The following is a 27526-nucleotide window of genomic DNA, read 5'->3' on the forward strand; positions in this document are numbered from 1 at the left end:
CCTCATAATAAAGCCCTAAAGGTTACTTAGTCCAGAGATTGGGAACCTATGACTCTCCAGGTGTTGAACTAAAACTCCTATCATCCCCAGTCAACATGACCAATGGCCAGGGATAATGCTAGTTGTAGTGAATAACACCTGCAGGGCCACTGTTGCCCACCCTGATGTAGTCAAATAAAATAAAATCCTTTCCGTTGAATAATCAAAAGCTTAAATCAATTTTAAAAATAAGTAAATCTAGAGAGACAGATGCATGCTTTAAAAGTAGAATCCTGTGCATGCACCATTAAATTCAGTTGAACTAGCTTCTGGTTAAGTGTGTACAGTGCTGAAGCTTTCCTCCTAACTTTGAGGCCTTGAGGCCTTCATTGTGTTTGATTTCAGTGGGATTTAAGTTGCCTCCACCAGTTAATAGCATCTCCAGAAGGTGCTTGTTCAGCTGTAATACTGTGCAAAAGTGGGGTGGGAGAAAAGTAGCTTGTTGTGTACTAATGGTCTGAGAATGCCACACTGTAATGGCTGTGTTCAGAATGGGCTGTCATGTTGATGCAGTGTAAACTGTTAGTATGCATAGGAATAGTTTTCTTGTCGATTGGTGGTTTCTGGTATGCCGAATCAATGCATGCCTGACATTTGAAAAAGCCTCTGGCTTCAAACCTGTTTCCTGGGAGGAGAGACTCCCTTTGGGGCTTTAGTCTAACCTACCTTCCCTGCCATGCTGCCTCTTCGTGTGGCATCAGTGATGGTCCTGGTGAACTGTGGTGCCACAGGCCTTTAATTTTACTTTGACTCCAGGGGTAGCCAAAGTGGTGTCATTTTGTTGGACTATGACTTCCCTGACAATTGATTGTGCTGGTTGAGGCTGATGGGAATTGTAGTCCAAATACCTTTGGCGGGTACCATCTTGGCTATCCCTGCATTTGTGAATCAAGCAGCATATTCTTGCTGAACCCTCTGAGCACAGTTCTGCTTCTGCTGAGGGTATTCTGTGTGCTGGGGGTGGGTGACATTCACTTTGCCTTCAAGTGAATGACCTGCAGCATTGTAGTATGTTTGGGACAGCTCTAGGCTGTTGCATGTGTACTCTATAGGGAGTTAGGCATCCTTTTAAATACACTTGGTCCCTATGAGGATTCTCTCCTCACTCTATCCATGCATGTGGTGTGCAGGTCTGTGATTTCCGGAACATTTTCTAACACATGCCCAAATCTAGCATGGATTTCACTTGTTCTGCATCACAACACACCCCTTTCATATTAATGGTGTCAAATTGTAGTAAAAATGCACATGTCAAGATTTGTTAACTTGTCAGATCTGTACCAACTGTCAGGAATGCAAAATAAGGCAGTGGTAGCAATATTGTGCTGTCTCAAAGACGCTTTCTAGAATTGTGAATTTGTAGAGGGTTGAGAACAAAAGGAAGTACCACTGCAGCGAGAGGGGTTGAGGGATTCTCAGAGTATGAAGGTTTGTGAATGCTTTGCAAGCGTTGAAACAGAGGTTTTTCTGCTATCTTATACAGTGACTGTTGCAGTTTGCATTGTTATAGAACTACTCATCCTTGTCAAAATAGCTGCCTAAGGAAACAAATCTTACAAATTTTTGTTATAAGTTTACACATGTTAGAAAAGCTACAAGTTTTGAATAAGTTCTGTAAACTGACAGTGGAAGTGGGGGAGGGCAGTGATTACTTTTAATCCATGTCCTTTATATAATAACATCTACTGAAAGCTGTGATTGTAAAGATCAAGGCCATGCTACAGTAGCCGAAAGACAATGAACAGTGACTTGACTTGTAGTCTACTTTATATTTGCACATAAAGTGTTTGAGAGCTCTTACTGCAACTGTGGTCAATGTAAACGGAAACAATATAATTGTAGCACTTAGTACTAAAGCTTCATATAATGGTATCTTATTGCTGTGTTGCTGAACTTTTATCACCCATGGTGCATTTAGTATGGCTCTGGAATATTTTTAGTAGTGGTGGTTATCTATTTATTTCTTCAAACTTTATAGCGTTAGTAGAAGAATGCAATCCTTTTTTTACTTTAGTTCTGGGTATGGATGCATGTGTTGTGTAAGGTAATGTCTATTACCGTAGTTTTCATCCCATAGGACGCACCTAGTTTTTTGGGGGGGAAATAAAGGGGGGGAAATTCCTTTATTCCCCCCCCCCCAAAGCAGGTCGGGGAAACCGAACCAGGTCGAGGAACTACGGTATGGCGGCGCTGCACCTCCCTGCTGTCCCCCGAGCTTGTGGGGCTGACCGATATCTGCCCGGCACGAGGGCCGCCCTGCTTCAGGGCGCCCCGCCCGCCGGGTGGCAGTCTGCTATCCGCAGCGTGGGGAGCCCTGCAGGGAACTCCTCCAGGGCTCCCCACGCTGCGGATGTCTGTCCGGCGGGCGGGGCGCTCTGCTTCAGGGTGCCCTGCGCGCTGGGCGGCAGGCTGCTATCTGCAGCATGGGGAGCCCTGCGGGGAACTCCTGCAGGGCTGCGGAGGTGTTCCCGAAGCGCCGGGTGCTCTGCTTTCAGCGCGCCCGGCGCTCCGGGAAGCAAACTACTATCCGCAGCCTAAACAGCCCTGCGGGAACTCCTGCAGGGCTGCCTAGGCTGCGGATGTCTTCCTGAAGCCTGGAGAGCGAGAGGGGTCGGTGCGCACCGACCCCTCTCACTCTCCAAGCTTCAGCGAAAGCCTGCATTCGCCCCATAGGACGCACCCAGATTTCCCCTTCATTTTTGGAGGGGAAAAAGTGCGTCCTATGGGGCGAAAAATACGGTACATATTGTACTTGAACATAGAAAAATAATTTCCATGTATTTCTTTGCTAAACAGTCTTAAAGCAATATTGCCATTATGCATCTGAACAAAGTTCCAATTAAGTTCAATTGATATTGGTGGGACCTGCTTCAGCACTTCTAAAAAGGGGGCTTTGCCTTTGAGGTCTAGGATGTTGGATCTGAGCAGAAACTACATTTACAAGTACTATTTAAAGGAAAACTTTCAGCGACTCAGTGAATACTTTTTAAAAAGAGGGATCCTGACTGGAATTAGAAATGTCATTGCCTTTAAAATACTGTCCAGATAAGTAGCAGTATTAATCTGTGGCATCAAAAAGCACAGTTATGCATTGTTAGAAACTCAGATATATAAGCTAGACACCAAATGGCTCCTTAAACTAGGAGTACAGTTTTCAAAACAATGCCTAGTTGTCATTTTTGGGCCAAACAGCTTGAAATCTGTATTTTTCAATACAACTTTTTAGTTCTTGAAATTCATTCTGATTTTGCAGATAAAATCTAGCAGATAGAATTCTACCGGATGTGTTGCTAGTGTGTGAAAACAGTCAAGACCCAAGGCATGCACCTCCAGATGGTGGAGACGTCAGGGGCCATCCTGGCACCTGGGCATCCTCTCTTGGTCGCAAGTGGCCAGTAGTCAAATGCAAAATGCGCCTGGCACCTGGTGAATTTCAAATGCTGGTTACATGGTACTTTTGAAAGTAACACATTTATTATAGCACAAGCTTTTCTGAGTTACAGTCCACTTCATGCAATTGATGAAGTAGACTGTAGTCCATAGAACCTCATACCAACATAATTTTGTTAGTCTTTAAGATACCAGAAGACTGTTGTTTAAAAATACTGGATGCTTCTTAAAGGAAAATGAGATAGAATCATAGAGTAATTGAATTGTAGAGTTGGAAGGGACCCTTAGGTTAATCTAGTCCAACCCTTTGCAGTGTTTAATTGATACATGAATTGGAATATATAGAGTTATCGTTTTGAGATAATGAACTAGATCTTATTCCAGAAGACACCTTTCCTGTTCTAGATTTGCTTTCTTGATGCACACAGTGCTTACAATTTTTGTTATATCATGGAGTTTGGGTCACAAACCTTTTCACACAAAATAAAAATTATATAGGACTACAAGTGAGGACAGCAGGAAAATTTGATGGGTGAAGGGAGTGAATCAAATACCAGAAGAATTCATCACTCCCAGTACTTTTCTTTTTCCCACCCCACACTGGCCTTCTGGAAACTAGGAACAGAGTAGGAAGTATATTGAAAGTGCTGCAAAACAAACCAGTATTGCTAGAGTGAATTGTATCCTACTACTCCAGGAAGCCTATCCTGCACTATCCAGAAGGTATTTTTCCTTGTGCCATCAAAGCAAGTAGCCAGACTCCTGGATAGCTCATGGTGCTGATAATGCCAAGACTTGATCCCTGTATGGAGCAGCTACATATTCCTGCATTGCAGAAGGTTGGGGTAGATGATCCTCAGGGTTCCTTCCAATTCTGTGATTCTATTATCTATGCACCTTGAGAGGAGGGGAGAAGGGTGTTGGCACTAGAGAAGGACTAGGAAAGTGTGGGTAGCCGATTATGCTTTCTCTCTAGCCTATGTTCTTATTTGCTCTCTCATTCTTCTAGTGCTGCTGGTATAGGTCTGAATACACATCATGATCACATGCATGCTAACTTTGGCCTCTTTGAGGAAGGATAAAGTGGGGAAGTTTATTCTCATCACATGTTTTGGCACTACTCTAAAGTTTGTGCAAATAGGGCATAACTACCGGTAGTGGTGATCTCTTCATGGTTTGATTTGGAATTGGCTCAGTAGTTATCTATCTTCAAGTAACCTTTTCTCTTTTTTGTGGGGCAGAAAGTTCACCTGTTTTTTACCGTTTTCATCTGTTTAGGTTAGTGAATGTTTTCTGATTGCTCCATGCACAAAGGAAGAAATCATTGACTTGCCTTTGTAACCTCCCCACCCCAGTATACAGGACCTCTGGCAGGAATGGTTGCACATGTTCCTGAACTACACAAACAGACCCAGGGACCATATTTCTCAACTAGAATATTGCATAGATTTGGAAAAGCTTGCACTTTACTTATTCTAGTTGTTAGCCTTCTAACGATTTGGGAAATGCTTAAAGCAAATTTTATTTTTGTTGTTCTTTAAGAATGAGCCTGGAAAGCAGCTTTATACATATCCTCACAGATAGCTTTAAGCATAGTTATCTTCAAAACCACTGGGTGATATCCAGCTAAGCCATACTCACCGAAATAAATTGGCTTAATTCAGTGGATCTGCTCTGAGTATGACTAACATTGGATATCACCTTCTGCCTTGTTCTAACCTATTTCTCTATCCTTATTTGATGATACATCTAGTTCTTCCTCCAACACTGCCACCACCAGTAGCCCAAATCCCTTAAACATCTCTGCATTTTTTCCATTGCTCTGCCTGGAATTTCTTTCCAGAGCAAATATTTTCAAGTAATTCTCGAGAGCTCACCAATTCAGGGAAGTCCTTGCTTAACCCATTCGTCTCCATCCCTCAACTGTGCTTGCTCACATTTCATCCCTTGTTACTCTTGTTTCTTCCTCTGAACTCTCCCTACTCTCAAAATATAGATTATGATTTATTTGGGGACAAGGATCTGTGAGTGCATGACCTGGCAGAGAGGAAATAATATTGGTCTAATAAATGATGTTTTATTAAAGAACAAATCTAGTCCCCACATTTTAGCTTTGTACCTGCCATGATCCAGCTTTGGCACATCTTCTGTGGTTTATTTCTGTTACAACTGTACCACTAAAACTGGTTTGATCTGTTTGCAAGCCAGGCTTTACTAGATCTTGGTTTCATCTTATGGTCAGTAGGCAGAGATTAAACCAAGTTTTCCAGCTGAATGTAATGGGAAACTGGCTTAGCAAACCCTGGAAGTGTTGTATTATGGTGTGAGAGGGGAGAATGTGCAGACACAACTTCATCTAACAAACTCTGGCTTATTAGACCAGGATCATTATATCTGAACCAGGCCTCTGTGTTTCCTTTTTTCTTTTTCTTCAAAGTAGGCTAGTACATGATTCTTACACCCAAGATTATTTGGAATCTCCAAGGGACCAAATTGTGTAGTTGTACAAAAAATTATATTACTTTTTTTAAAACAACAACGATGTAACTTAAACACTATAGTAAAAGAAAGTTCTGGCTTGTATTTTCAGGCTGCTATAACCTAAGATGCTGTGGCATGTAGTCAACTAAATTATACTCACAGTTGACCCATTGAAATTAATGGACCTAAATTAGTCAGGACCATTAATTTCAAAGGGTCTTCTCTGAATATGACTAATATTGTATACAACTCTGCAAAAACAATAGTGTTTTTTAAATGTTAATAAGCATGTAAATAGCCACTTGTCTGTGGTAAGAATCTCCTTCAGATGACCAGTCAGAGAAACTGCTTTAAAATGGAAAATTGCTTTTGCTGCAGCTGTTGATGGTTCCACAAATAAGTAACATGGTATGTGTGAGTAAAGGAGCTAGTGCTTCTTACTGTACAGTCCAAGACAACTTAGTACCAAGTTAATTAGCATCACCTTCCCTTATGTAAATGTACCTATCCTTTAAGATTGGATGTTGAACCCCTCCTGCATTTGGTGTTGTCGGCTAAGGCTAGGTGCGTGGTAACAGATGAGAGAGACTGCTTTATCTGTGGTAGTGTGGAACTCTCTGCCCCCTTGCTCTTTATATTATCTTGGCACTAAGAAAGCTTTTATTTTTAAACATGCTCTTGATTCTGTTGCTACTTAATGCATTGATTGGTGCTGCTGTTGCTGCTTTTTGTGTTTTTGTTTTGCTTCTCTGTTTAAAATATGTGTTTTTATTGGTTGTGTCATTGTTGCTTTTCTGCTTACTCTTCATGTGCAAGTCACTGAGCAACTCCTTTGTGGGGAAAAGTGGGGCTTTAATTTAAAAATAATCACAACAACTTCTGTGGGATAGTAACTTTGGCGGACTTATTGCCAAGGCTGCCCTTGGAATACAAATAACAAAAAAGCATGTGTAGTGTAATCAAGAACAAATATTCTAAAACATGAAAACCTTTGCACTGTATTCAGTACACAACAGCAGATTTTTGAAACGGGAAATGCATCTAAAACTTCAGTTCATCAGAGCATTAGATTAAGCATGTATCCTATACATTTCAGTAATAAAAAGATACAGTTCACCATGCAGACAATTGCTGGGTTATAAAATAGTGTCTTAAAAGTTAAGTGTATAATTATGAGAGGAAGTAACTATAGTACCCAATACTGAAGTTAGACAAATCCAGGTTCCATGCTCATGCATCCTGCTAGATTAGGGAATTTCTGTGTTGGAATTGTGATCACTGGTAACTTTTCTGTGCATCTGTGAACTCTGAACAGCTATGAACTTTCTAAAAACACAGGGACCAAGTGCCTAAGGATGGCATCCACAGATACCAGGTGAGCTTTCAAATGTATTCACTGAATGTATTCCAAGCTTCTTTTGGAGTTCTTTTGTAATAGTGTCTTAGATTGAAATATTGCTTGTGCTTCTGTTGTTCCACTTCTGTGGAACATGCTGATTCCTAAATGTTACCATGTGCAGGCCTTGGACTGTCCATAAGATTCAAATTCCTAAGCTGCAGTAGCAATTGACTTGGTGTGCAGGCTACTGGAAGTTTTTCAGGCTTTGTTTTAGTGTTTTGTTGAAGCATTACTCTTAGCTACAGTTCAACACCGGATGCATGGAATGAAAGCTGTACCCTACCACTGAACCACAGTGGACTGCTACACTGGGACCTCTCAATTCTAGCAAAGATCTGTTTGCTTTCCATTCTGTGTATGTGTGTGTATCCTGTAATAACTGGTGATTGTGTGTGAATATCATAGGAATAAGTGTGTCCTAAAGGCAATTGTGTGAAATGTGTGATTGCATGAGAAGTTTAAAGACTAACATACCCAAATCTCTTGATGGTCATCCTGCTAACATAATGCTGTTAGTTAGGACTGCTTGAACTTTACCTCCACAGTTATCATATACCTTTCAGACTCGAGGTGCCTTTCAGCATAGTTAAAACATTAAAACACAGCATTATGAAAGCATTTTATCATTTTCCATTCACAAAATTTACATCGAGCTTTTCTTGAAATGGATGGGTCTTCTAAGCATATGTGTTTAAGATTAGGGTATAAGATTTTGTAAAAAAAAACAAAACAACCTTTCTGTTTCACCACAGGCTATAGATTTGATTGCAGTGTCAGTCTAACATAAAGCCAGTGGGTGCAGAAAGTAACTTGTGGCTCTGGAAGAAGCTACGCACAAACATTTGCCTTGGGATATATGTACAGTATGGTCAGTCACAAAATTCATACTGAGAAATCAGAAATAGTATATGAACTTGCACACTAATATAATCAATCTGTCTGAGCACAAGACATCATGTGTTGAGAACTATACTGTAGTCTACATACCTTACAGCAAATGTACAAAATTGCAGCTGTTGTGAGTCCTGAAGTAACCTCATCATTGCATACTAAAGAATGAAAGCAACAACTAGGATATCTGATGGTACTACTGTAATTGATTAGTTTACTTTACTCCAAAGATGTATAATTTGCACATGTGTGTGCTGGTGCAACCAAGTACCTTTCACTTTGGAAGTAATATAATACCACCATGTTCAAACTCTGGCACGTTGAACAAATTCTGTATATCATAGATGGTTTGTAGATTCAAAAAGACAATTTAAAATGGAACAAATCTCTTGAGGTTATATGTCCTGCTGCATTATTGCTGAATTTGAGTTCATGTGATTTTAATACTTGGCCTCCCTGTGGTCTCTGTCTAAGGCAGATAGGAATCATGTAGCCCTTTAGTTACAAAACTCAGAAGAGTGATCTGGATTTTTAAAGTTCTAAGCAGTTCTGTTTCACTTTAGTGTCCAATAGAGTGACAAGTTACAAAACCAGAGGTGTGGTTTTTCCAGGAAATTCTGAATTGGAAAAAATCTCTTAAGCATATTATGGCAATTTGCAGCAGAAGATTTTCAATTTGTAGCAGAAAAGTGCCTGGTTCCCTTGAGAGCAATCTAATTTAGCATGTTTATTTTATTTGTATTTAGCAAACAAAGTCAATAATTTGGAAACTGCCAAGCTTCCCTGTATGTATGTATGTATGTATGTATGTATGTATGTAACTAACTAACTAACTAACTAACTAACTAACTAACTAACTAATTAATTATTATACGCACTAGACATACTTTCCTTGTTATTAATGAATTTATGAAATATTTTTAAAAAATGAAGAAATAAAGCGGTGGAAAATCTTCTAGATTTTTTTCTGCCCACACCACTGACGGTTCAGAAATCCCTCAGTAAATCTAGAGAGTCTGCCTTGATCGCTACCATAGAGTCCGGCATATTAGGCGACTGGGTGTATTAGACAACCCCCCAAATTGACAGCTGCAATTTGGGGGTTCATCTTATAAGCCCAGTTGCCTAATATGCTGGGCAGCTCCGCGCCAGGAGAAATCCGCCCGGCGCAGAGCGGAGCCCGCCGCCCCTGCTGCTGCTTCTGAAGCAGCGCGAGAGGTGGGCTCCACGCCAGGAGAAAGCCGCCTGGAATGGAGTGGAGCGGAGCCCGACGCCCCTGCTGCTGCTTCCAAAGCAGCAATGGGCGGGCTCCGCACCTGACGGCTCTCTCCCAGTGCAGAGCGGAGCCCGCCGCTGCTGCAGCTGTTTCGGAACCGCCGCAGCAGCGGGGGGCGGGGGCAGATACCCGGCATATAAGACGACCCCCGACTTTTTAACCTCTTTTCCGGGGTTAAAATGTCATCTTATACGCTGGAATTTACGGTATTTGGTTTGTTCTTGTGCCTTCCTTCTACTGTTTATGTCCTTGTGCTTTGCCTACTCCATACTATTTCAATATAAGGTGAACTTACCTATAGGAACAATCATCATATAGTTAGAACTGGCTGTGTGAGTTGCTCTTGTAAGAAGTATGTGCTAATGATTTATCAAGATCAGGAATGGTTAGCCCTTGGCTCTCTAAGCACATTTTTCTGGCCACTCAAAACTCCCAACAGCAGCTAGGAGTTTGTCTATATTTTGGGGTGGGTGCAGAGGTTTAGCCACTGTGTACACTGCAGCACTTGATCAAAGTGAAAATTACACCCCACCCTGGTCATCAGGTTGATCATTTAATGATTGGTAGAGGGGTGATATTCCTCTATCCTCTGCTAGTTACAGGCACAACATGGGTCTGTGTGCATGTAAGAGCGTGGTGTGGCCACACCCACTCAGTTCTGCATGAACATGGCTACCAGTTAACGTGGTTCAGTGGTCAGCCATATTGTACCCAGCAACTTACACCCTTTCTTCTAAGATGTTGTTTTGTACATCAGTATCAACTTTTCAGATAAGACAAAAAAAAAGTTCAGATACCTGAGTTGGGCATTTTGAACACTGACAACCTGAAAGAAAAAAGAAGCAGCTTGCTTTCTGTTTATACAAAAATAGTTTCCTAGTTGTCTGATCAGGCAAAGTAGCTTTGTAAAGGCCTGCACAGTATGCCAGTCCACTTCTTATTTGTCTTTGCTGCTTACTGATTTTCAATATAGATAGAACTGCCTGTATGTGATTGCCATTTTCTAATGATAGTGTCTATTTTTAAATTATATAGACTCTGGAAACAATGGGAAGTGCTCTCTAAATTATTGGCTTCTCTTGTTGAGTAGCTTTTCTTTTTAAATTTCAAGTTAGAGTAGTTTGAAAAAGGTCATTAATTATCCATTGGTCTGGAGTACAAATCTACTGTACTTGGGTGAGTTTCTGTGCTATGATATGCATCCATCTTAAAAGTGATTTGTATCAAATCTGTATTTGAAAGCAAGAAAGCAGACATTCTGTAACTTGAATAGGAAGATCTGAGAGGTTTAATATAATCAGAATAATTGCAAACACATTAGGTACAGCTGTGAGAATTGTCTACATTTTCATTTTTACCAGGGTTGCCAACTAGTTTAAAATAATTTTTATTTATCTGTCTCATCATTGATTGTTTGCTTAAACTGTTAAATTAATTATTTTGTTCTATTTATAATTTTCCATTGCACTGCTTCACATTTCATTAAATATAACCATACAGTCAATCATTGACTTTCCTTCTCCCCCTCCCTTTCCAGGTTTCATTTATCCATTAAGACTGCATATTCAAATTTCTCCTTACATTCATATTTCTCCCTTACCCCATATCTTCAGTGTTTTAAACTAAAATATAAGTGTGCTTATTGCATGAGTGTGAAATATGCACACTTATTTTAACAGCAAAGTAAGCTGTTAAATTAAAATAAGTGTGCATATTTCAAAATTTAACTACTGCTAACATGACCCTATCCTATTCTAACATTGGTGCCTTATTGGTACCTTATTGTACAAGCCTAATCCTATGCATACTCTGTTATCCTAGCTACAGATGCTTCTGCATATTTCATACGAATAAATAGTAGTGAACTGACTAGATCATATTGCAAACAGCTTCTGATCTGGTCAGTTTTACTGCTTTTAACAGAAAAGCAAAGAGAGATGAGCAACCTCACAACTGATAGTTTTGCTCATCTGCTCAGAAGTATTATTGTTAATGTTATCTCAGTGTTTTCTAGAGCAGTGGTGCCCCAACTTTTTCCCACAGACCACTTAAAAAGCACTGGAGGTCTTTGCAGACCACTTAATCTGCCTGTTGTAGAATTGTAATGTGCTGTGCTAGTTGTTGTTTGATTTTTAATTGTATTTTTACAGGCACGTTGTGGACCAAGAAGGTGGTCTGCAGACCACAGTTTGGGAACTACTGTTCTAGAAGGTGCTCAGCTTGAGCCTGGTGAATCTCATGGGTGTTTGAGAAATCTGTGGTATTTAAGCAGCATTTGAGGGCATCTCCATGCCCTCAACTTGAAAACTTGCTACATAGTTGGAATAATTGCTCTTGGATCTTAATACGATTAAGAGATGGCCTTCTGGTTAACATTGAGCTCAAGTTATTGTTACTGGGGGCTTTGGGGATTCCAACCGATGTATGTTGTAACTGTCATGATGCATCCTTCAAGGGCAATACAAAAAGTATCTTTTGCTACTTCTACCTTTCAGTTTCTAAGCGGGTGGGTATGAATGATAGCTGTCTTGTCAGTGTCTAAATGTATCTCTCCAGTTGAAAATAGTGGGAAGCACACATGGCCATAGTACAGTCTAAAGTTCCAGGTGCAATCCAACCATAAAAAGGTAAAGGACCCTTGACATTTAAGTCCAGTCACAAACGACTCTGGGGTTGCGGCGCCCATCTCGCTCTATAGGCCGAGGGAGCCGGCGTTTGTCCGCAGACAGCTTCCGGGTCATGTGGCCAGCATGACTAAGCTGCTTCTGATGAAGCAGAGCAGCGCACGGAAACGCCATTTACCTTCCCACTGGAGCAATACCTATTTATCTACTTGCACTGCCTGCTTTCAAACTGCTAGATGGGCAGGAGCTGGGACCGAGCAATGTGAGCTCACCCCGTCACAGGGATTCGATCCGCCGACCTTCCGATCAGCAAGACCAAGGCTCAGTGGTTTAGACCATAGCGCCACCCGCGTCCCATGGCACACATGGCCATAGTACAGTCTAAAGTTCCAGGTGCAATCCAATTGTAGCTAGCTGCAAAAGAAGAGAAATTTCTGAAGCCCAAGATAAAGGAAAGCACTTAATGAACATAAGTATTATATTTCCATCTCATGGCATCAGAGTTGAATATTATTCAAACAGTCTTAGAAATCTGTCTAAATCAAACATTGCTTATGCTTGCTTTGTTTGTTTGTTTAAAAAATATCTGGGCACTCTAGCCTAAAAAAATCATCTTATGTTTTTATGCTTGCAACTGTTTTGAAGAGCTTTTAGGCTAATAAAATATATATTTTCTAGCTGCATCTTTCCCCCCCCCCCAGATCATCTTCTGATTGTCAACATGCTTTGCATTTTATTGTGCTTTGATACAAAAAAAATTAAAACTGTTACTAGGGTGCTAGATGTTTAGTGAGTAACCATAATGTGATACTCAGTTGTTTCCATAGGGGTTGTTGTCTTTTTTTTTGCCCATAACTCTCCAATATGCAGAAATACAGGTTTTCTTAAGTGTGCTGCAGGTAATATCTCGAAACCACTATGCTTCTCATGACCCTGAGGTCTTCTCAAATAAACAAAGCAAAAGTTGGACTCAAGTGGTTCTTGAAGGAAAGGGCTAGTCCCTATTAAGTTTTCTGAAAAGCAAAAAAAAAAAAAGTCAACACTCCTAATTATAATCGCTCACCAGAATGGGTTAAGAATTAAACAACTTCAGGATCTGTCAGTACTGTGGAAGATCCAGACTGATTTTACATACGCACTGTCTGCTTTTGTTTCCTTTGATTCTAATTGTTAGATGAACACCTATTGTAGTTTTACCACGAAAGGCAAATAGTGTTCTAGCTTTGGATACAGAGTAGAAGTAGCGGCTATTTCTCTTTCATCTAGTAAGGTGCAGAGAATAGCATCAGAGACTTCCAGAGCACTTTTTAATTTATGACGAAAGCCTTAGGTGACTGATTTTACTAGATTAAACACTGGAACCATAAACGTTACTTATTCCAAGGTAGTGACTTGCCTTGCACTGTAGCTGTGGAGGTGTCAGTTTTAGGGCTTGTCCATTGCACCATGGCTGGACACTGTGTACATCATAATTCAAAGATTGTTTGGCTGGGGGGACTGTGAAAACTATATAGGCCAGTGAAGCTGTAATATTCCTATCATGGCTAACAGAGCCAGAACAGACTGCAGGATTGTGCATTCTTTCCTATACCACTCTTTTATGTAAATTATATCACCTTCTTACTCCTGCTCTTAACCATGGTTAGTACTAACCAGAGTTTGTACAAAACTTGGATTTCATACCAAGATCTGAAACTAGTTAGCAATCCTTGTGAACTCTTGTTACTGCTAACCAGGATTAATTTCAGTGCACATGAACTGCAGTTAAAACTCAGGACAAATTAACATATGGGAGGGAAGGAGCTATTCAAATGAGCTGTCTACAGGAGGGAGAGGGAAAGCTTCCACTTTTGATTTTAAGCTAGCCATATTTCTAGAGTTGGGAGACCATGGCTTAAGAACAAGCCAGGTTTAGAACCATGATTATGTCCACCTGATCAAATCAGTATTTTCAGGTGCCTTCTGCACCGTCATACAGCCACTTCACTCCTCTCTTTGGGTAAGTGATGAAACAAGCTAGGAAACAGCAGCTAGCCATAGTTTTCTGTTACACCGGAACTAGGAACTTGGGGTAACGGCTTTGTAATAAGGCATGGTCTGTGAATCAGCTTTAAATCTTGGCTTTGTACGGTGGCTTTTTAAAGAAAAGTAATTAGCCATAGTTCCAGCACAGACCTAATGGAAAGCTGCATCCACAAAAGATAAAAGGGGATGTGTGTGAAAGTCCATGACTCAGCACATCATTTTCATAGCTATAAACCATAGTTTTCCAATGTGTGAAACAGTAACAACCTGCAGTATCTCTGTGACCCTCTGTTGTAAACACAAAGTAAATTTAGGGTGTTTCTGCACTTGCTAAAATTTGTGTAACAGTAAACCTTCCCCACGTGCATTTTGAGAAGTTATGGTGGTTTAAAAAATTGTTTTAAAATAAACTTTAGTTCAGATGTATGCAGTTGTATCCAGCAGTGTTCCATTCACACAACAGGGTGCAGAGCAAGGCCAAAATCTGATGCTCTCCCCCAGACCCCAGCCCTCATGCTGCCTTCCCAAAGCTGGGTAAGTGAGGCATGGGCTTTGGGAAAGAGGCATGAAGTTCTGGCTGGGTCCTGGAGTCCTTGCTTTGATACAGGAGTGGCAAGAAATGGGAGGAAGCTGAATGTTGTCTGGAGGAGTGGAGACCTCTCCTTTCAGCCCTGACTCCAACTGCTTCAGAAGAAGGAGCAGGATGCTTGCTTCCTCCTCACCTTTCTGCAGAGGACAGGGACTTGGCAGAGGCCGAAGAGGGCTTTGAGCAGCCGAGGGAGGAGGTGGAACAGGAGGTGGCAGTGACTGAACAGGAGTCTGACAAGGAGGGGTGGAGTCTTGTTGCCTAGAATCACTCACTGCCTTTGTGGATGGGAGGAGACCCACTCATCCAATAGATTGTGCTTTGCAACCCCAACATTCATGCAAGGCAAGTGAGTCTCATGAGTGAGTACACCACACCTTGTCTTTAAAAGCTTGGTGGGTGAAACTTGTTGGGACATCTTCATTGTATCCTTCGAGTGGTGAATGTGTTACCCTGGTCCCAATCCCTGTGTTTGTTAGAGCCTATATTGTTACTTGCCAGAATAAAGATCTTGTTCTTACTTAAAAGTAAGAGCTTCTGTTTGCAAGTTTGGGGACAGGAGCTAGCACATATAACCCAGGAAGCTGCAGCAGGAATCCCCCCCAAATCTTGGATGGCCTTTCCTCCCCTTTGCATGAAAGGAAGTGCAACACTTTCTGGATTCATGCCTAGACACAATGTCTTGGGGCAGCATTTGTCTCCTCTGGCATAAATGTGTTTACGTTGTATCACTAGTGGCTGCATTTTTAACTTTCGGACAGTAGATGCCAGTAGATAGCTTTTGAATTAAAATAGAAATGTGGCGAGCGCTGCCATAGCAACAACTTCCTCTTGGCGATGTTATTTATAGAAATGCTGCTGCCTCATCTTTACATTGCTCTCATGCTAAAGAGAGACTTTCTGAGATGCTTTAAAAAGCTCTGCTGGCAAGATGTAGGATATCTGTTTGTTCTAGACTGATTATATATATCTATACGGTATCTCCCATATATCAACTGTTCTGTTTAAATGGCTATATTCATTATACAGCAGATATCTACTCTAAGCACTCTAGGGACTTGGACACATTTGGTGAGATTCCCCACCCCTTTTCTGCCTTTAAGTCTCCCTATGCTATATCACAAACTGATTTGAGAGACCCCTCAGTTGTAAAAGTGTTTGGCATGAGTGGGGGTGGGGGCTGGCACTGGTATTTCCAGAACATGAATTCAAATCCCTCTGGGCACATGTAACTAGTTGAGCAGTTCTTTGGATTCTAGGTATAGTCAAGTTTGTTCATTTAGCTTGATGGATGACTCTGGCAGTGCTCACTACAGATTAACATATTAGCTAATTGGGTATGTGTACATACTAGGATACAGAATTAAAGGAGAATTTCACGTTACAGGGCAGTTCAATATATTTTTCTCCATAAGTAAGTACCATTGAATTCAGTGGGCTTTACTCTCAGGTAAGTGTGCGTAGCTGCAGAGTACATATTACCCCCTATACAGGCCAAACTAAAAAATGGTGCTTTCCTGAGAGTTGTTTGTTCTTGCAGTGTAAAATTAACGGTCATAACCCTTACAATCCATGTCTGATTCCCTTCCCTGAAAGTACACCTTCCCTGAACACTGGTGAAACTTAGGCTCTTGCTTAAGTTTTTGAAAGTAACTAATGGGAGTTTTATGTTGGGAGAAGCTTAAATATGTTGGTACTGATTAAAGGGGTGCATATATGTCACAATGTAGGGACGCGGGTGGCGCTGTGGGTTAAACCACAGAGTCTAGGACTTGCCGATCAGAAGGTCGGCGGTTCGAATCCCCACGACGGGGTGAGCTCCCGTTGCTCAGTCCCTGCTCCTGCCAACCTAGCAGTTCAAAAGCACGTCAAAGTGCAAGTAAATAAATAGGTACCGCTCTGGCGGGAAGGTAAACGGCGTTTCCGTGTGCCACTCTGGTTTGTCAGAAGTGGCTTAGTCATGCTGGCCACATGACCCAGAAGCTGTACGCCGGCTCCCTCGGCCAATAATGTGAGATGAGCGCCGCAACCCCAGAGCCGGTCATGACTGAACCTAATGGTCAGGGGCCCCTTTACCTTTACCTTATATGTCACAACACAATCATCCTTTTTCTAATGTGCACTTTCTTTGTTTTTAAAAAATAAAAAGAATGCACTTGTATGCCCGCCACCTGTAATATGTTGAAACTTTTCTAACAGCATGTCTAGGTTCTAAAATCAAGATTTATATTTTTAAAATTCATTTTGTGAACTTAAAACCTCTTTCTACAAATCTCTTCTTGAAATTATATGGAAATCAATATTAATATTACCTTTACAACATCTTTTATCATTTACTAGGAGAGCTACCTAACAGTCACTTAAACAGATTTCAGTGTAAATAAATGCCTTTCTCTTCGTTAGTTTTATGCAAGCTTGTAGTGTCACAAGCAGCAATCCTGTGAAGGTATACATATGCTCATGCCCAAGGCAGTATTGTAAATGACTCTTTAACAATACTGTAGAAGTTCAGAAATTTGTGGTAGGGTTGTTGTTGTATTGTCCTTTAGGTAAGGTTTTCATGATTAATAAGATAATAAAAATGAACAGCAAGTAATATTTTTGCAAGATGGGGTAGCTTTTGCTGTTAGCTACATTGCCTTCTCCCATCTGTTCTGGTCTTTCTGAGATAGGCAATGGAGAATAATAAAGGCAATGGACAATAATTAGGTCAGTACCTTGTAATGGGATGGGGTGAGTGTGAGTGAACAGGCAAAAACATCTTGTGTGCAGGTGGGAGGGAGAGGGGAGGCCTGTGCCCAGTTGTGCATGGCGAAGGAAGGTGCACTCTGCAGAAGTGCAGGGAGAGAGGCAAGGGGATATGGAACATTTCAGGGACTGGCTAAGTCACCAGACTTAGAATGATTTGTCAACTCCACAGGTTTTCACAAGAGAGAAGCCATATTCTTAAATCTGTCTGAAAGCAAAAAGTTAAGAATGGTTACAGCAAGGTGTCAGGGAAGGGAAACATACAGTGTATGTCCTAAGGTCTGCTTGCCTAAGAGGCAATCTCTATGCATTTTTGCCTCCCCCTCTTATCTCAGCATTGATAAGGAAGATGGGAAGTAATCAGGCACAGGTGATTATACAGTGGACCCTCGAGTACGTTACCTTCGGGTAACGTAATCTTCGGGTTGCAAACGTGGCAAACCTGGAAGTGAGTTTGTCGCGTGTGCAGAAGTGCTTTGTGCATGCGCAGAATCACTCTGCGGCAGCGTGTGCAGAAGCAGTCCTCCAGTCGGCTGGGCCTCCAGAACGGACCCTGTTCATCACCAGAGGTATCACTGTAATAGCACCAATAGGCCCCCACTATCCCTGGTTTTCACAGATCTACTAGGTAAGAACCCTGGATGTTCTTCAACCATATGCCCAGAAACTGAGTGGAATATCTTGACCCTCCATGGTTATTCCAGTAAAGACCTTTTCCTCTTCTTGAGGGAAAGACAGTAGCCAGGCCCTTGCGGGGTTGAATCTGGATCTGTCTAAGGTACTTTTTCCAGGGGCATCTCTGATGTTAATTGTTTTCCTTAAAACGAGTAAAAGTTGCTAACTAGTTTTTTTGTAGGGTTGTTGGTTTTCCTCTTCCCAACGTTTTTCTGATGCTCTTTTTTAAATTATTGTTTTGATCCACACATACAAACACAAATTATTTTGTGTGTGTGCAATTTTTACACTTGTGGCTTAGGAGTCATACTTACCGTATTTTTTGCACCATAACACTCATTTTTTTCCTCCTAGAAAGTAAGGGGAAATGTCTGTGCGTGTTATGGAGCGAATGCCTGCGGGTGGCGGGGGGGATCTGCTGCAGTCGTGAGCAGAAGATCCGTGGTTCCCCTTCTTTCCTCCTCCGTGGTTACAAAGCATGGATCCACATGGATCCTCAGGATTTTTGCATTGGGCTACTCCAAACTCACTGTCAGATCACATGTCTGTGGCCACAGCATGAACCACAAAAATCATATATCCACTATTTCGTTTAGAATATTTTTTTCCTTGTTTTCCTCCTCTAAAAACTACGTGCGTGTTATGGTCTGGTGCGTGTTATAGAGCGAAAAATACGGTATTTGCCTCAGTGTATGAAACCAAAAGTATAATCAAATGTATTGCGGGGGAGGGGAACTCTCACTATTAGATTCTTTTCAATTATTTTTCTTGTAATTGCAAAGCCCCTGGATGAACGTAGCCACTGAGTAGGACCTTAGGTGACCCCTGTAACACTGCACAGCATAGCTCAGCAGCAAGTGCAGCTATTTAATTAGTTCTTTAGAAGTTGGGAAGAGGCTTCCTGCCAAGGTTTTTGGATCCTGACCACATATTTACTGTGTGTACATGCCCTGCAGCATGTAAACTCATTTTCTTTTTTAGCATGGATATGACCTGCACATTATAGGAATTGAATGACTATGTGCAGTATACAGATATATCGTCAAGTTTTCTAAACAGGAAATGTTTTGAAAGTTTCTCTTAATCTGCAGTAGTAAACTATAATATCTAACACTGCTAATAAACTAAAAGCAAATTATGCTTTCTGGATCCTGGCTTCTGTTATCCCTTTTCAATATAACAAAACACATGCTTGTTCTCATCTCCCTGAGGTGCCCCCCCCCCAGAAGTGGAGAGTTAACATGCAAACAGTACAGGGTTTTTTCCCCCTCTAGTCACCACCCTGAGCTGATATCAAGAGCCTTTTGCTGAGAATAGCTCTTGAAGCTTGGTTTTATATTAACAGGAAGCAGAACAGCAGTTGTGGCTTTAGCACACTGCATACAGGAAGTCTGACACATTCTTAGTCCTCGGCTTCTGTGCTAAGTTCTTAAGTTGAGAATTGTTTCTTGCCTCTAACGTACACCTTAAATGTACATAGATGGCAGCCCAGAAGGAGTTACAGGGCAGCCAGAGCGTGGGGACTGCTAATGCTTTGCAGAGACTGGAAGGGTTTGCCAACAGACTTTTTCACAGGCACTCCAAAGGTTCTACAAGTGAACTGAAAGTGGCTCTGGAAAATGAGTCTTCTCATTTCTCTGAACCCGCTGCACTGTGGGACAGATCAAGTAAGTGTGTGTGTTGGGGAGGGGTATTACTTGGTATGTAATGGCAAACTGTAGCATGTTGCATACTAAATATAGAAAAATGCTGACAGCCAAACTGGTGATTTAAATGATCAGCAAGTGGATTCAAATCTGTAGTTTTGTTTCTTAAAGCATATGTGATCAGGTCACAGAGTATTATTATCAGTCAGCTTACTTTAGTCATTTCATTGCCTTTCATATTTTCCTGCCTGCGTTAAATGTCTACTTCTTCATTATTTGAAGTTGTGTTTTTGAAGTGCTAAGGCTGATTATTAATTGTTGGCTGGATCGAGGCGGGTCGGGGCTGCTGATTTTTCTAGACCAGTCAGCAGCCTTCGACATGGTCAATCACGAACTCCTGGACCACCGCCTTGCCGACATGGGGATCCAGGGCACAGTCCTTCAATGGCTGCGCTCATTTCTCTCTGGTCGGGGACAGAGGGTGGCGCTTGGGGGGGAATTGTCATCGCGCCACTCCTTGGTGTGTGGAGTGCCTCAGGGTGCGATACTCTCCCCGATGCTTTTTAACATCTTTATGCGCCCCCTTGCGCAGCTTGTCTGGAGTTTTGGGCTGGGTTGCCATCAGTATGCCGATCCTGACTCGGCCCCAGACACACTGACCAGATGTCTGGAAGCTGTGGCTGGATGGTTTCGTGGGAGCCGGTTGAAGTTAAATCCTTCGAAGACAGGTCCTCTGGCTGGGACGGGACGATATGGGATTGAGGGAGCAACTCCCATCTCTTGCGGGGGTGCAATTAGTGCCAGCACTGTCCTTTAAGAGTTTGGGTGTAATCTTCGATACCTCCCTCTCTATGGAGGCGCAGATTACAGCTATAACAAAGGCGGCATTTTTTCATCTCCGCCAAGCTAAGCAGTTGGCTTCTTATCTCTCTCGCCCTGACCTAGCCACTGTGATCCACGCAACAGTCACCTCCAGACTGGATTATTGTAACTCGCTCTATGCGGGGCTGCCCTTGAGACTGACCCAGAAACTCCAGCGGGTGCAGAATGCCACAGCGACACTCCTTATGGGGTCTTCGCTGCGAGATCACATTCATCCGGTACTATACCAGCTGCACTGGCTCCCGGTGGAGTACAGGATCAGGTTTAAGGTGCTGGTTTTAACCTTTAAAGCCCTATACGACCTAGGACCCTCGTACCTATGGGACCGCCTCTCCTGGTATGTCCCACAGAGGAACCTACGGTCTGCAAATAAAAACATCCTGAAGGTCCCAGGCCACAGAGAGGTTAGGCTGGCCTCAACTAGAGCCAGGGCTTTCTCGGCTGCGGCTCCAATCTGGTGGAACGCTCTGTCACAAGAGACTAGGGCCCTGCGGGACCTGACATCCTTCCGCAGGGCCTGCAAGACAGAGCTGTTCCACCAGGCCTTTGGTCAGGGCGCAGCCTGACTCCCTCCTCTGGCAATCTGCACAGAATTTTGCTTAACGGTTGCCATCAATTTGATTTTAATTAATTTTTATAATGAAATGCTTTTAGAATGTGGGATTATTTGATTGTTGTTAGCCGCCCTGAGCCCGGCTTTGGCTGGGGAGGGCGGGATATAAATAAAATTTATTATTATTATTGGCTGTCCTTAAGCTTGAATGATTGAAGAGAAGGGCATGCAAGGGTGCCGCAAAGGTGATTTACACACCAAAACAGGCTGCAGTATGGAGACTCTCTTGCAGTTTGGGCCCCATGGACACAGGACTGGCGCAGTGTGGTGAAGAGAGTGACAGACACATCAGCATATGCAGTGCCTCCAGCTGCATCAGAGCTGGGAAATCTTCTATTGCATGAGAAGATCTTGTGTACACAACCTGTAGTCACACATTAAAATCTATAGACTGAACTCTTAACTGTTACTGTATATAGCATTAAGTGGGGGACCCCGATACTTTAAAATGGATGGGGCTAACACCCTCTTGTCAAGCAAAGTTGGAAATATAAGTAGTATAAGCTTCCTGGAAGAAGGTAAAATACTGCATGTATATCAGATCACGGTGTTTGTAAATCATTCTTCTTCATAGTTCGAACGGAGCAGCATTTTCACTTCAGTAGTAACCATGTGGTTGGTGTAGCTTAGGTTGCCTAGTGGGTGGGAAGTTTGCCAATGAGCGCCATAGTTGACCATGCTAGTTATTTAACAAGATACTGACAAATATGTAGTTAGCCTATTGGGAGTTCAAATATGAGACTATAAATGCTTTCATATTTACTAAGCAGCTATATGTATTCTAATACATTTTCATACATTTCGTTAATTTTGTATAATCAATAGGGCTCCCACTTCTCTGGGCAAAGGCATAGAAAATTCAGGATATTTTCTTTATTTGCCTCTTGGAGTGGAGACTATTGAGTCTGGTGTTCAAAATAGCATTCATACTTATTTTAAGGGGAATAATAGATAAATATGTATATCGAAACTCACAGTTTAAAATCATGGTCTTGATTATTTACTAATTTACATTAATCTCATGTTGTGGAAACTGATCCCTAAGTTTATTGGAAACAGCATGTATTAGCTAAATGCTATACCATAATTTTAATCAGGGTTGAAACTCTTAATGTAATAATGCATTGTCTCCCTGATAGATGGCCTATGCAGAGAATGGGACAAGGGGAGCGCAACCCTGCTCCTGCTTCTCAAGTCTCTTTGAGACTTTTGATGCCATTCACCATGGTATCCACCCGGACCAGATCCATGAAATGGGAGCTGGAGTCACTGTGTTACAGTGGTTTCAGACCCCACCTACATGACCGTGTCTAGAGAAAAGCATCGGGAGGTGCTTCTTGGTTCACTGGAGTGCTGCAGGTTACTATTCCATACTCAATGCTATGAAGCCACTGGGAGCAGTCATTAGGAGTTTTGTGGTCAGGTGCCATCAGCTGTATTTCTCCATAATATATGTATCAGGAGAAGCCATGCAGGCCCTCAAACAGTCCTTGGATGCAGTGGTGGGATGGATGAGAGAAAATAACCTGAGCTTGAATCCTGGGAAGATGGAGGCATTGTGGATGAGTGGTTCCTGTGTCCATTTATTGAATGGGTCAATGGTCTGCCCTGAATGGGGTTGCACTCCCTCTGAAGATGTTGGTACCCAGCTTGAGGGTTCTTCTGGATCCAGCTGTGTCACTGGAGGCTCAGGTAGCCTCAGTGGCCAGATGTACGTACTTTTAGCAGCTGTGACTGGTGAAACAACTGCAGCCGTACCTGGACTGAGAGAGATCAATTACAGTAGTTCAGGTTTGGGTGAATCAGAGTGCTTTAAAGCAATCCACTCTTTATGCCTGACTTCCCTTGCAACCGATCCGGAAGCTGTAGTTAGTGCAGAATGCTTCAGCCTGGTTGCTGGCAGGAGTCAACCCCTGTCAACATAAAGCACCTCAGCTTGCAAATCTACACTGGTTGCTCATTTTCTACCAGGCCATGTTCATTTCATTACTATTAGTATATAAAACCATTAACAGCTTGAGACCAGTTTATCTTGCAGGATCACCTTAACCCATATGTGCCCATTCAACTTCTTTGATCTGCAGAACTAGCACTGTGCTAGTGTTACATAACATAAATTCCACATTTATTTATTACATATATACACACCACAATTTATGGGTGGTGCTGTGGGTTAAACCACAGAGCCTAGAGCTTGCCGATCAGAAGGTCAGTGGTTCGAATCCTTGTGACAGGGTGAGCTCCGATTGCTCAGTCCCTGCTCCTGCCAACCTAGCAGTTCGAAAGCACGAAGTGCAAGTTGATAAATAGGTACCGCTCTGGTGGGAAGGTAAACGGCGTTTCCGTGCGCTGCTCTGGTTCACCAGAAGCAGCTTAGTCATGCTGGCCACATGCTGTACACTGGCACCCTTGGCCAGTAAAGTGAGATGAGTGCCACAACCCCAGAGTTGTCCGTGACTGGACCTTATGGTCAGGGGTCCCTTTACCTTTACCACCTTATATCTTCCAAGGATCTCATAAAAAATCATTCTTTTAGTTTGGCAGTTTTTTTGACATCAGGCAAGCACCTTCACGGTTCTCTTTTGGGCATCTGTTTAAAACATTTTTGTTCAGACAAACCTATCTAGACATGTAGAAGTTACACGTGCTTTATTTCTTTTTAGATACTATTGATTTTAAACATCTCCTGAATAAAACAAACAAACAAATACTCTTCTCTAGATAAATTTTCCATTACATTTTTGCAGCCAGAGACCACTTTTATAAACAATCTATATTACTTGCAATGTGTCTTCTAAACTGGCTTTTTGAACAATGCAATGGATTAGATCCAGACAGCCATGGTGAGAGTAGAACCACTGAAATAAATAGGACTTAAGTTAGCCATTGATTTACTCCCAAGTCTGGATCCAACCCACTGCATTGAAGCTGAAACCAGTTAACCAACTGAATTTTATAACTATCTGAACATATTTTTGAAAGAAGGCAAATTCATTATGTTTGCTACGTATTGCTGGAAAATTGTATTTTTTTTAAGGAAAAAAGATTGTATTATAATGTGTGAGATCTTAAATTAAAATTAGGTGCACTGTAAATCTTCCGCCTATAAAATGCATTGTGCCTGTGATCTTCTATTTCTTCTTGGACCTTGACTAGAATGATGCTTAACTAGCAAACTGCTGGCAGAACATGTAGCCATATTTCTACTGTCCTGCGGTTCAGGTTTCTTAGTTAATTTAATATTTATATGCCATCTGCATCAAAAAAAGAATTATTTTGCCATTTCATAGTCATTTTAAACATCAAATAGAAAAAAAACCCACATAGTGTAAATGAATACAAAAGCACCAAAACAGCATATTAAAAAGGCTTTGGACTGTGATACTATTGGGCATTTGTCTTGCGTGTGGACTTCCAATAGGCATCTGGTTGGCTACAGTGAGAAAAGAATTGCTATACTAGACAGGCCTTGGTTTCATCCAATAGAGCTCTTGCTATATTCTTTATTTTGGTGAACAAACCCAACATAAATGTAAAGCTGCCAGGTCATTATTTTAGAAGCAAGGCGCTGTCCATTTTTTTAATATTTTGATTTGATGTGATTTATGGTATATCTATGTCACTTTCCCAGTCCAAGGTATCCCATGGTAACTTAGAACTGCTGACTCCCACATTGATTTTGCTGCATTAGCATCATCAAAGTGACCTTTCCGGGGTGCAAGCCTGGGCAGTATGAGTGGAGGTCCTGGGGTGCCCAGACAACAAGATTCCCCTTGGCTGCAGGACATCTTAGGGATTCCACTTAAGATTGTATAGGATTTACTCCTTAGCCATTTTTCTTCTCCTGAAGATGTTCTGCATGGCAGCAGGTACAGTTTTTTCCTCAGGGCTTACTCCCAAAGCTTTTATCACAAAAGTGTATAGCCATAAGGCAACAGTGCTTTAGGATCAGAGTTTTCTTTATCCTAGATGGGCTACCTTCCGAGGTTGATGCTCCCCCCCTCCCGCCCCTCATTTCCCTCTACAGCACGTGCCTTCTTGACCGTCGGACCCACTATTTCTTTTCTCTGCTCAATCTGCCGGAGCCTGTCTTTGCATGCAGAGGATGTCCCTAAATCATCAAGGGTTTGAGACCTTCACCTGGTTTAGCCAACCAGTGGAAGCCATTTCTAGGGGTGACAGCTTCTAGGAGTTGGTAAGAGTTGAGTGCAGGATGGGGACCAAAAGTGAACAAACTACCCCAGAATGATTATAATGTGTCCCCCATCAGAAGTACTACCCCTCTCCTAACACCCTCTACACCCCATTGTGGAATATCGGAGGGAAACATAAAGAGGAGAGGAGGATGTGAGCAACACAGTGCCTTAATCTTTAAGGTGCATAGATGCCCTTAGATGTTCAAAAAAGAGAGCAAATCTCATTTAAAACCGTGTAACTGCAGCATTGGAAAAGAGGGAGGAAAGCAAGAATGGTAAAAATTCTATTGCAGTCCTATAGGTCTATTGCATGGGCAGGCAAACTAAGGCCCAGGGGCTGGATCCAGCCCAAATGCCTTCTAAATCCAGCCCGCGGACGGTCCAGGAATCAGTGTGTTTTTACATGAGTAGAATGTGTCCCTTTATTTAAAATGCATCTCTGGGTTATTTGTGGGGCCTGCCTGATGTTTTTACATGAGTAGAATGTGTGCTTTTATTTAAAACACATCTCTGGGTTACGGTATTTGTGGGGCATAGGAATTCATTCATTTCCGCCGCGCCGCCCTGCCCTCCCCCCAAAAAATATAGTCCGGTCCACCACAAGGTCTGAGGGACAGTGGACCGGCCCCCTGCTGAAAAAGCTTGCTATTGCTTCGACATATCCTCTTTGCAAAACATCTTGTTATGCAGTTATAGTCCTCAAAGAGGAAGCTGTATCTCTGTGGGTTACTAGCTTCTTGTGGTTTAATAATGTGCGCAGAATAGTTCTCTCTCTCCCTACCCAGAGTTAAGCTACTCACTGCTGTGACAGGTTATTGGGAAGCTGTATTGCCTCCATTCAGGTTTTCGGGGATCAGATGGACATTAGTGTGAAGCGCATACTATGAAGTGTTTTAAGTTACAAACTCATTTTTTGGCTTAAAAGCACTTATCTGTTTCCAATGGCTTTTTAATACTGACAAGGATTGTTACTTTTGTTCTCCATTTTTAGAAAATAGGGTCTTTTACATAGTTTCAAAAAAACCCATTGATTCTTTATTTAAGCTTCTAAATACCATGGAGACATTATGTATAATGTTTAGCCATTGTTTGTTTTCCTTAATTGTGGTAAAGCATTTCTGAATATCATTATGGTTGAACTAGGTTTTCAAGTGTCTACCTATATACACTTGGTAAGCTTATACCATGGCTTTGTGTTTGGGATTCTAAACAGTCAATACATGAAACAATGGTTTTTCTTGTTTCTAGCTCTCCAGATTTTGCTGGACAACAAATTCCATCATATCTAGCCATTGGACATGCTGATTGGGAGTGATGGGAGCTGGAGTCCAGTCACAGATTATTAGGTGTCTCTGGTTTTCTGGCTTGACCAGGCCAGGGAGTTATCACCTTGAATGCTACAAATTTGAGTTCCGGATCAACTGTGATTTTATTGTGGGCGACTTTGGAGAAATCATTCTGCTCTGGTTCTGTGTGTATGGGATGGACATAGCACCATATATTATAGGATTATTAAAGAGAACTGCATAAAAATATAAAGCACAGTGTACAAATTAAACTTTACATGTAACGCCTGTTTTGCCCTGGCTTCTGATAAATTTCTGGGGTCAATCACAGTGATGGTTTTGACTATGAAGTCTTATATAGTTGGGAACCTGTTGCCTTACAGAACATCTCTCTCATTATCAACCTACCCGGACACTTAAATCATGATCATGGGCCCTTGTCCAAGTGTCCTTCCAACAGAAATGTGATGGGTGGTTACAAGAGAGAGGGCCTTCACTGTAAAGACCCTCGGTTGGAATGCTTTTCCAATGGAGCTTACCTAGCACCAAGACCCACCATTTTTCAGTGCCAGGTTCAGACTTTCCTCTACGTCTGGCATATGGTTTTTAATTGTATTTCTCTGTGGCTTGATGGTTTTTCATTTTTTTAAATAGCTGTTTTAGTGGTGATCTTGTTGATGTATTTATTGTTGGGAATGGTATATGATTGCTTTTAGTTTGAAGCACATTTATGTAATACTCTGTTTGCTATAAATCACAATAAAGTAGT

At 41.9% G+C, this 27526-nt stretch overlaps 1 protein-coding gene across 2 annotated transcripts in view; it reads left to right on the top strand.

Annotated features, from left to right (window-relative positions):
* The window catches only part of PRKACB (protein kinase cAMP-activated catalytic subunit beta), a 60125-nt gene that overhangs the window by 1706 nt on the left and 30893 nt on the right, over positions 1-27526 (top strand). The window contains exon 1 of one of the 2 annotated variants that reach the window (XM_081196897.1): positions 19527-19801. The exons of the other annotated variant lie outside the window; for it this stretch is intronic. Coding sequence (XP_081053023.1) covers positions 19615-19801 — 187 coding nt within the window. The 5' untranslated portion in view covers positions 19527-19614. Of the gene's footprint in view, positions 1-19526; positions 19802-27526 lie in introns of those variants that run through there. 2 annotated transcript variants of the gene reach the window in all.

Source organism: Podarcis bocagei, assembly GCF_964188305.1.
Source record: "Podarcis bocagei genome assembly, chromosome: 5".
Classification (NCBI taxonomy): Eukaryota; Metazoa; Chordata; class Lepidosauria; order Squamata; family Lacertidae; genus Podarcis; species Podarcis bocagei.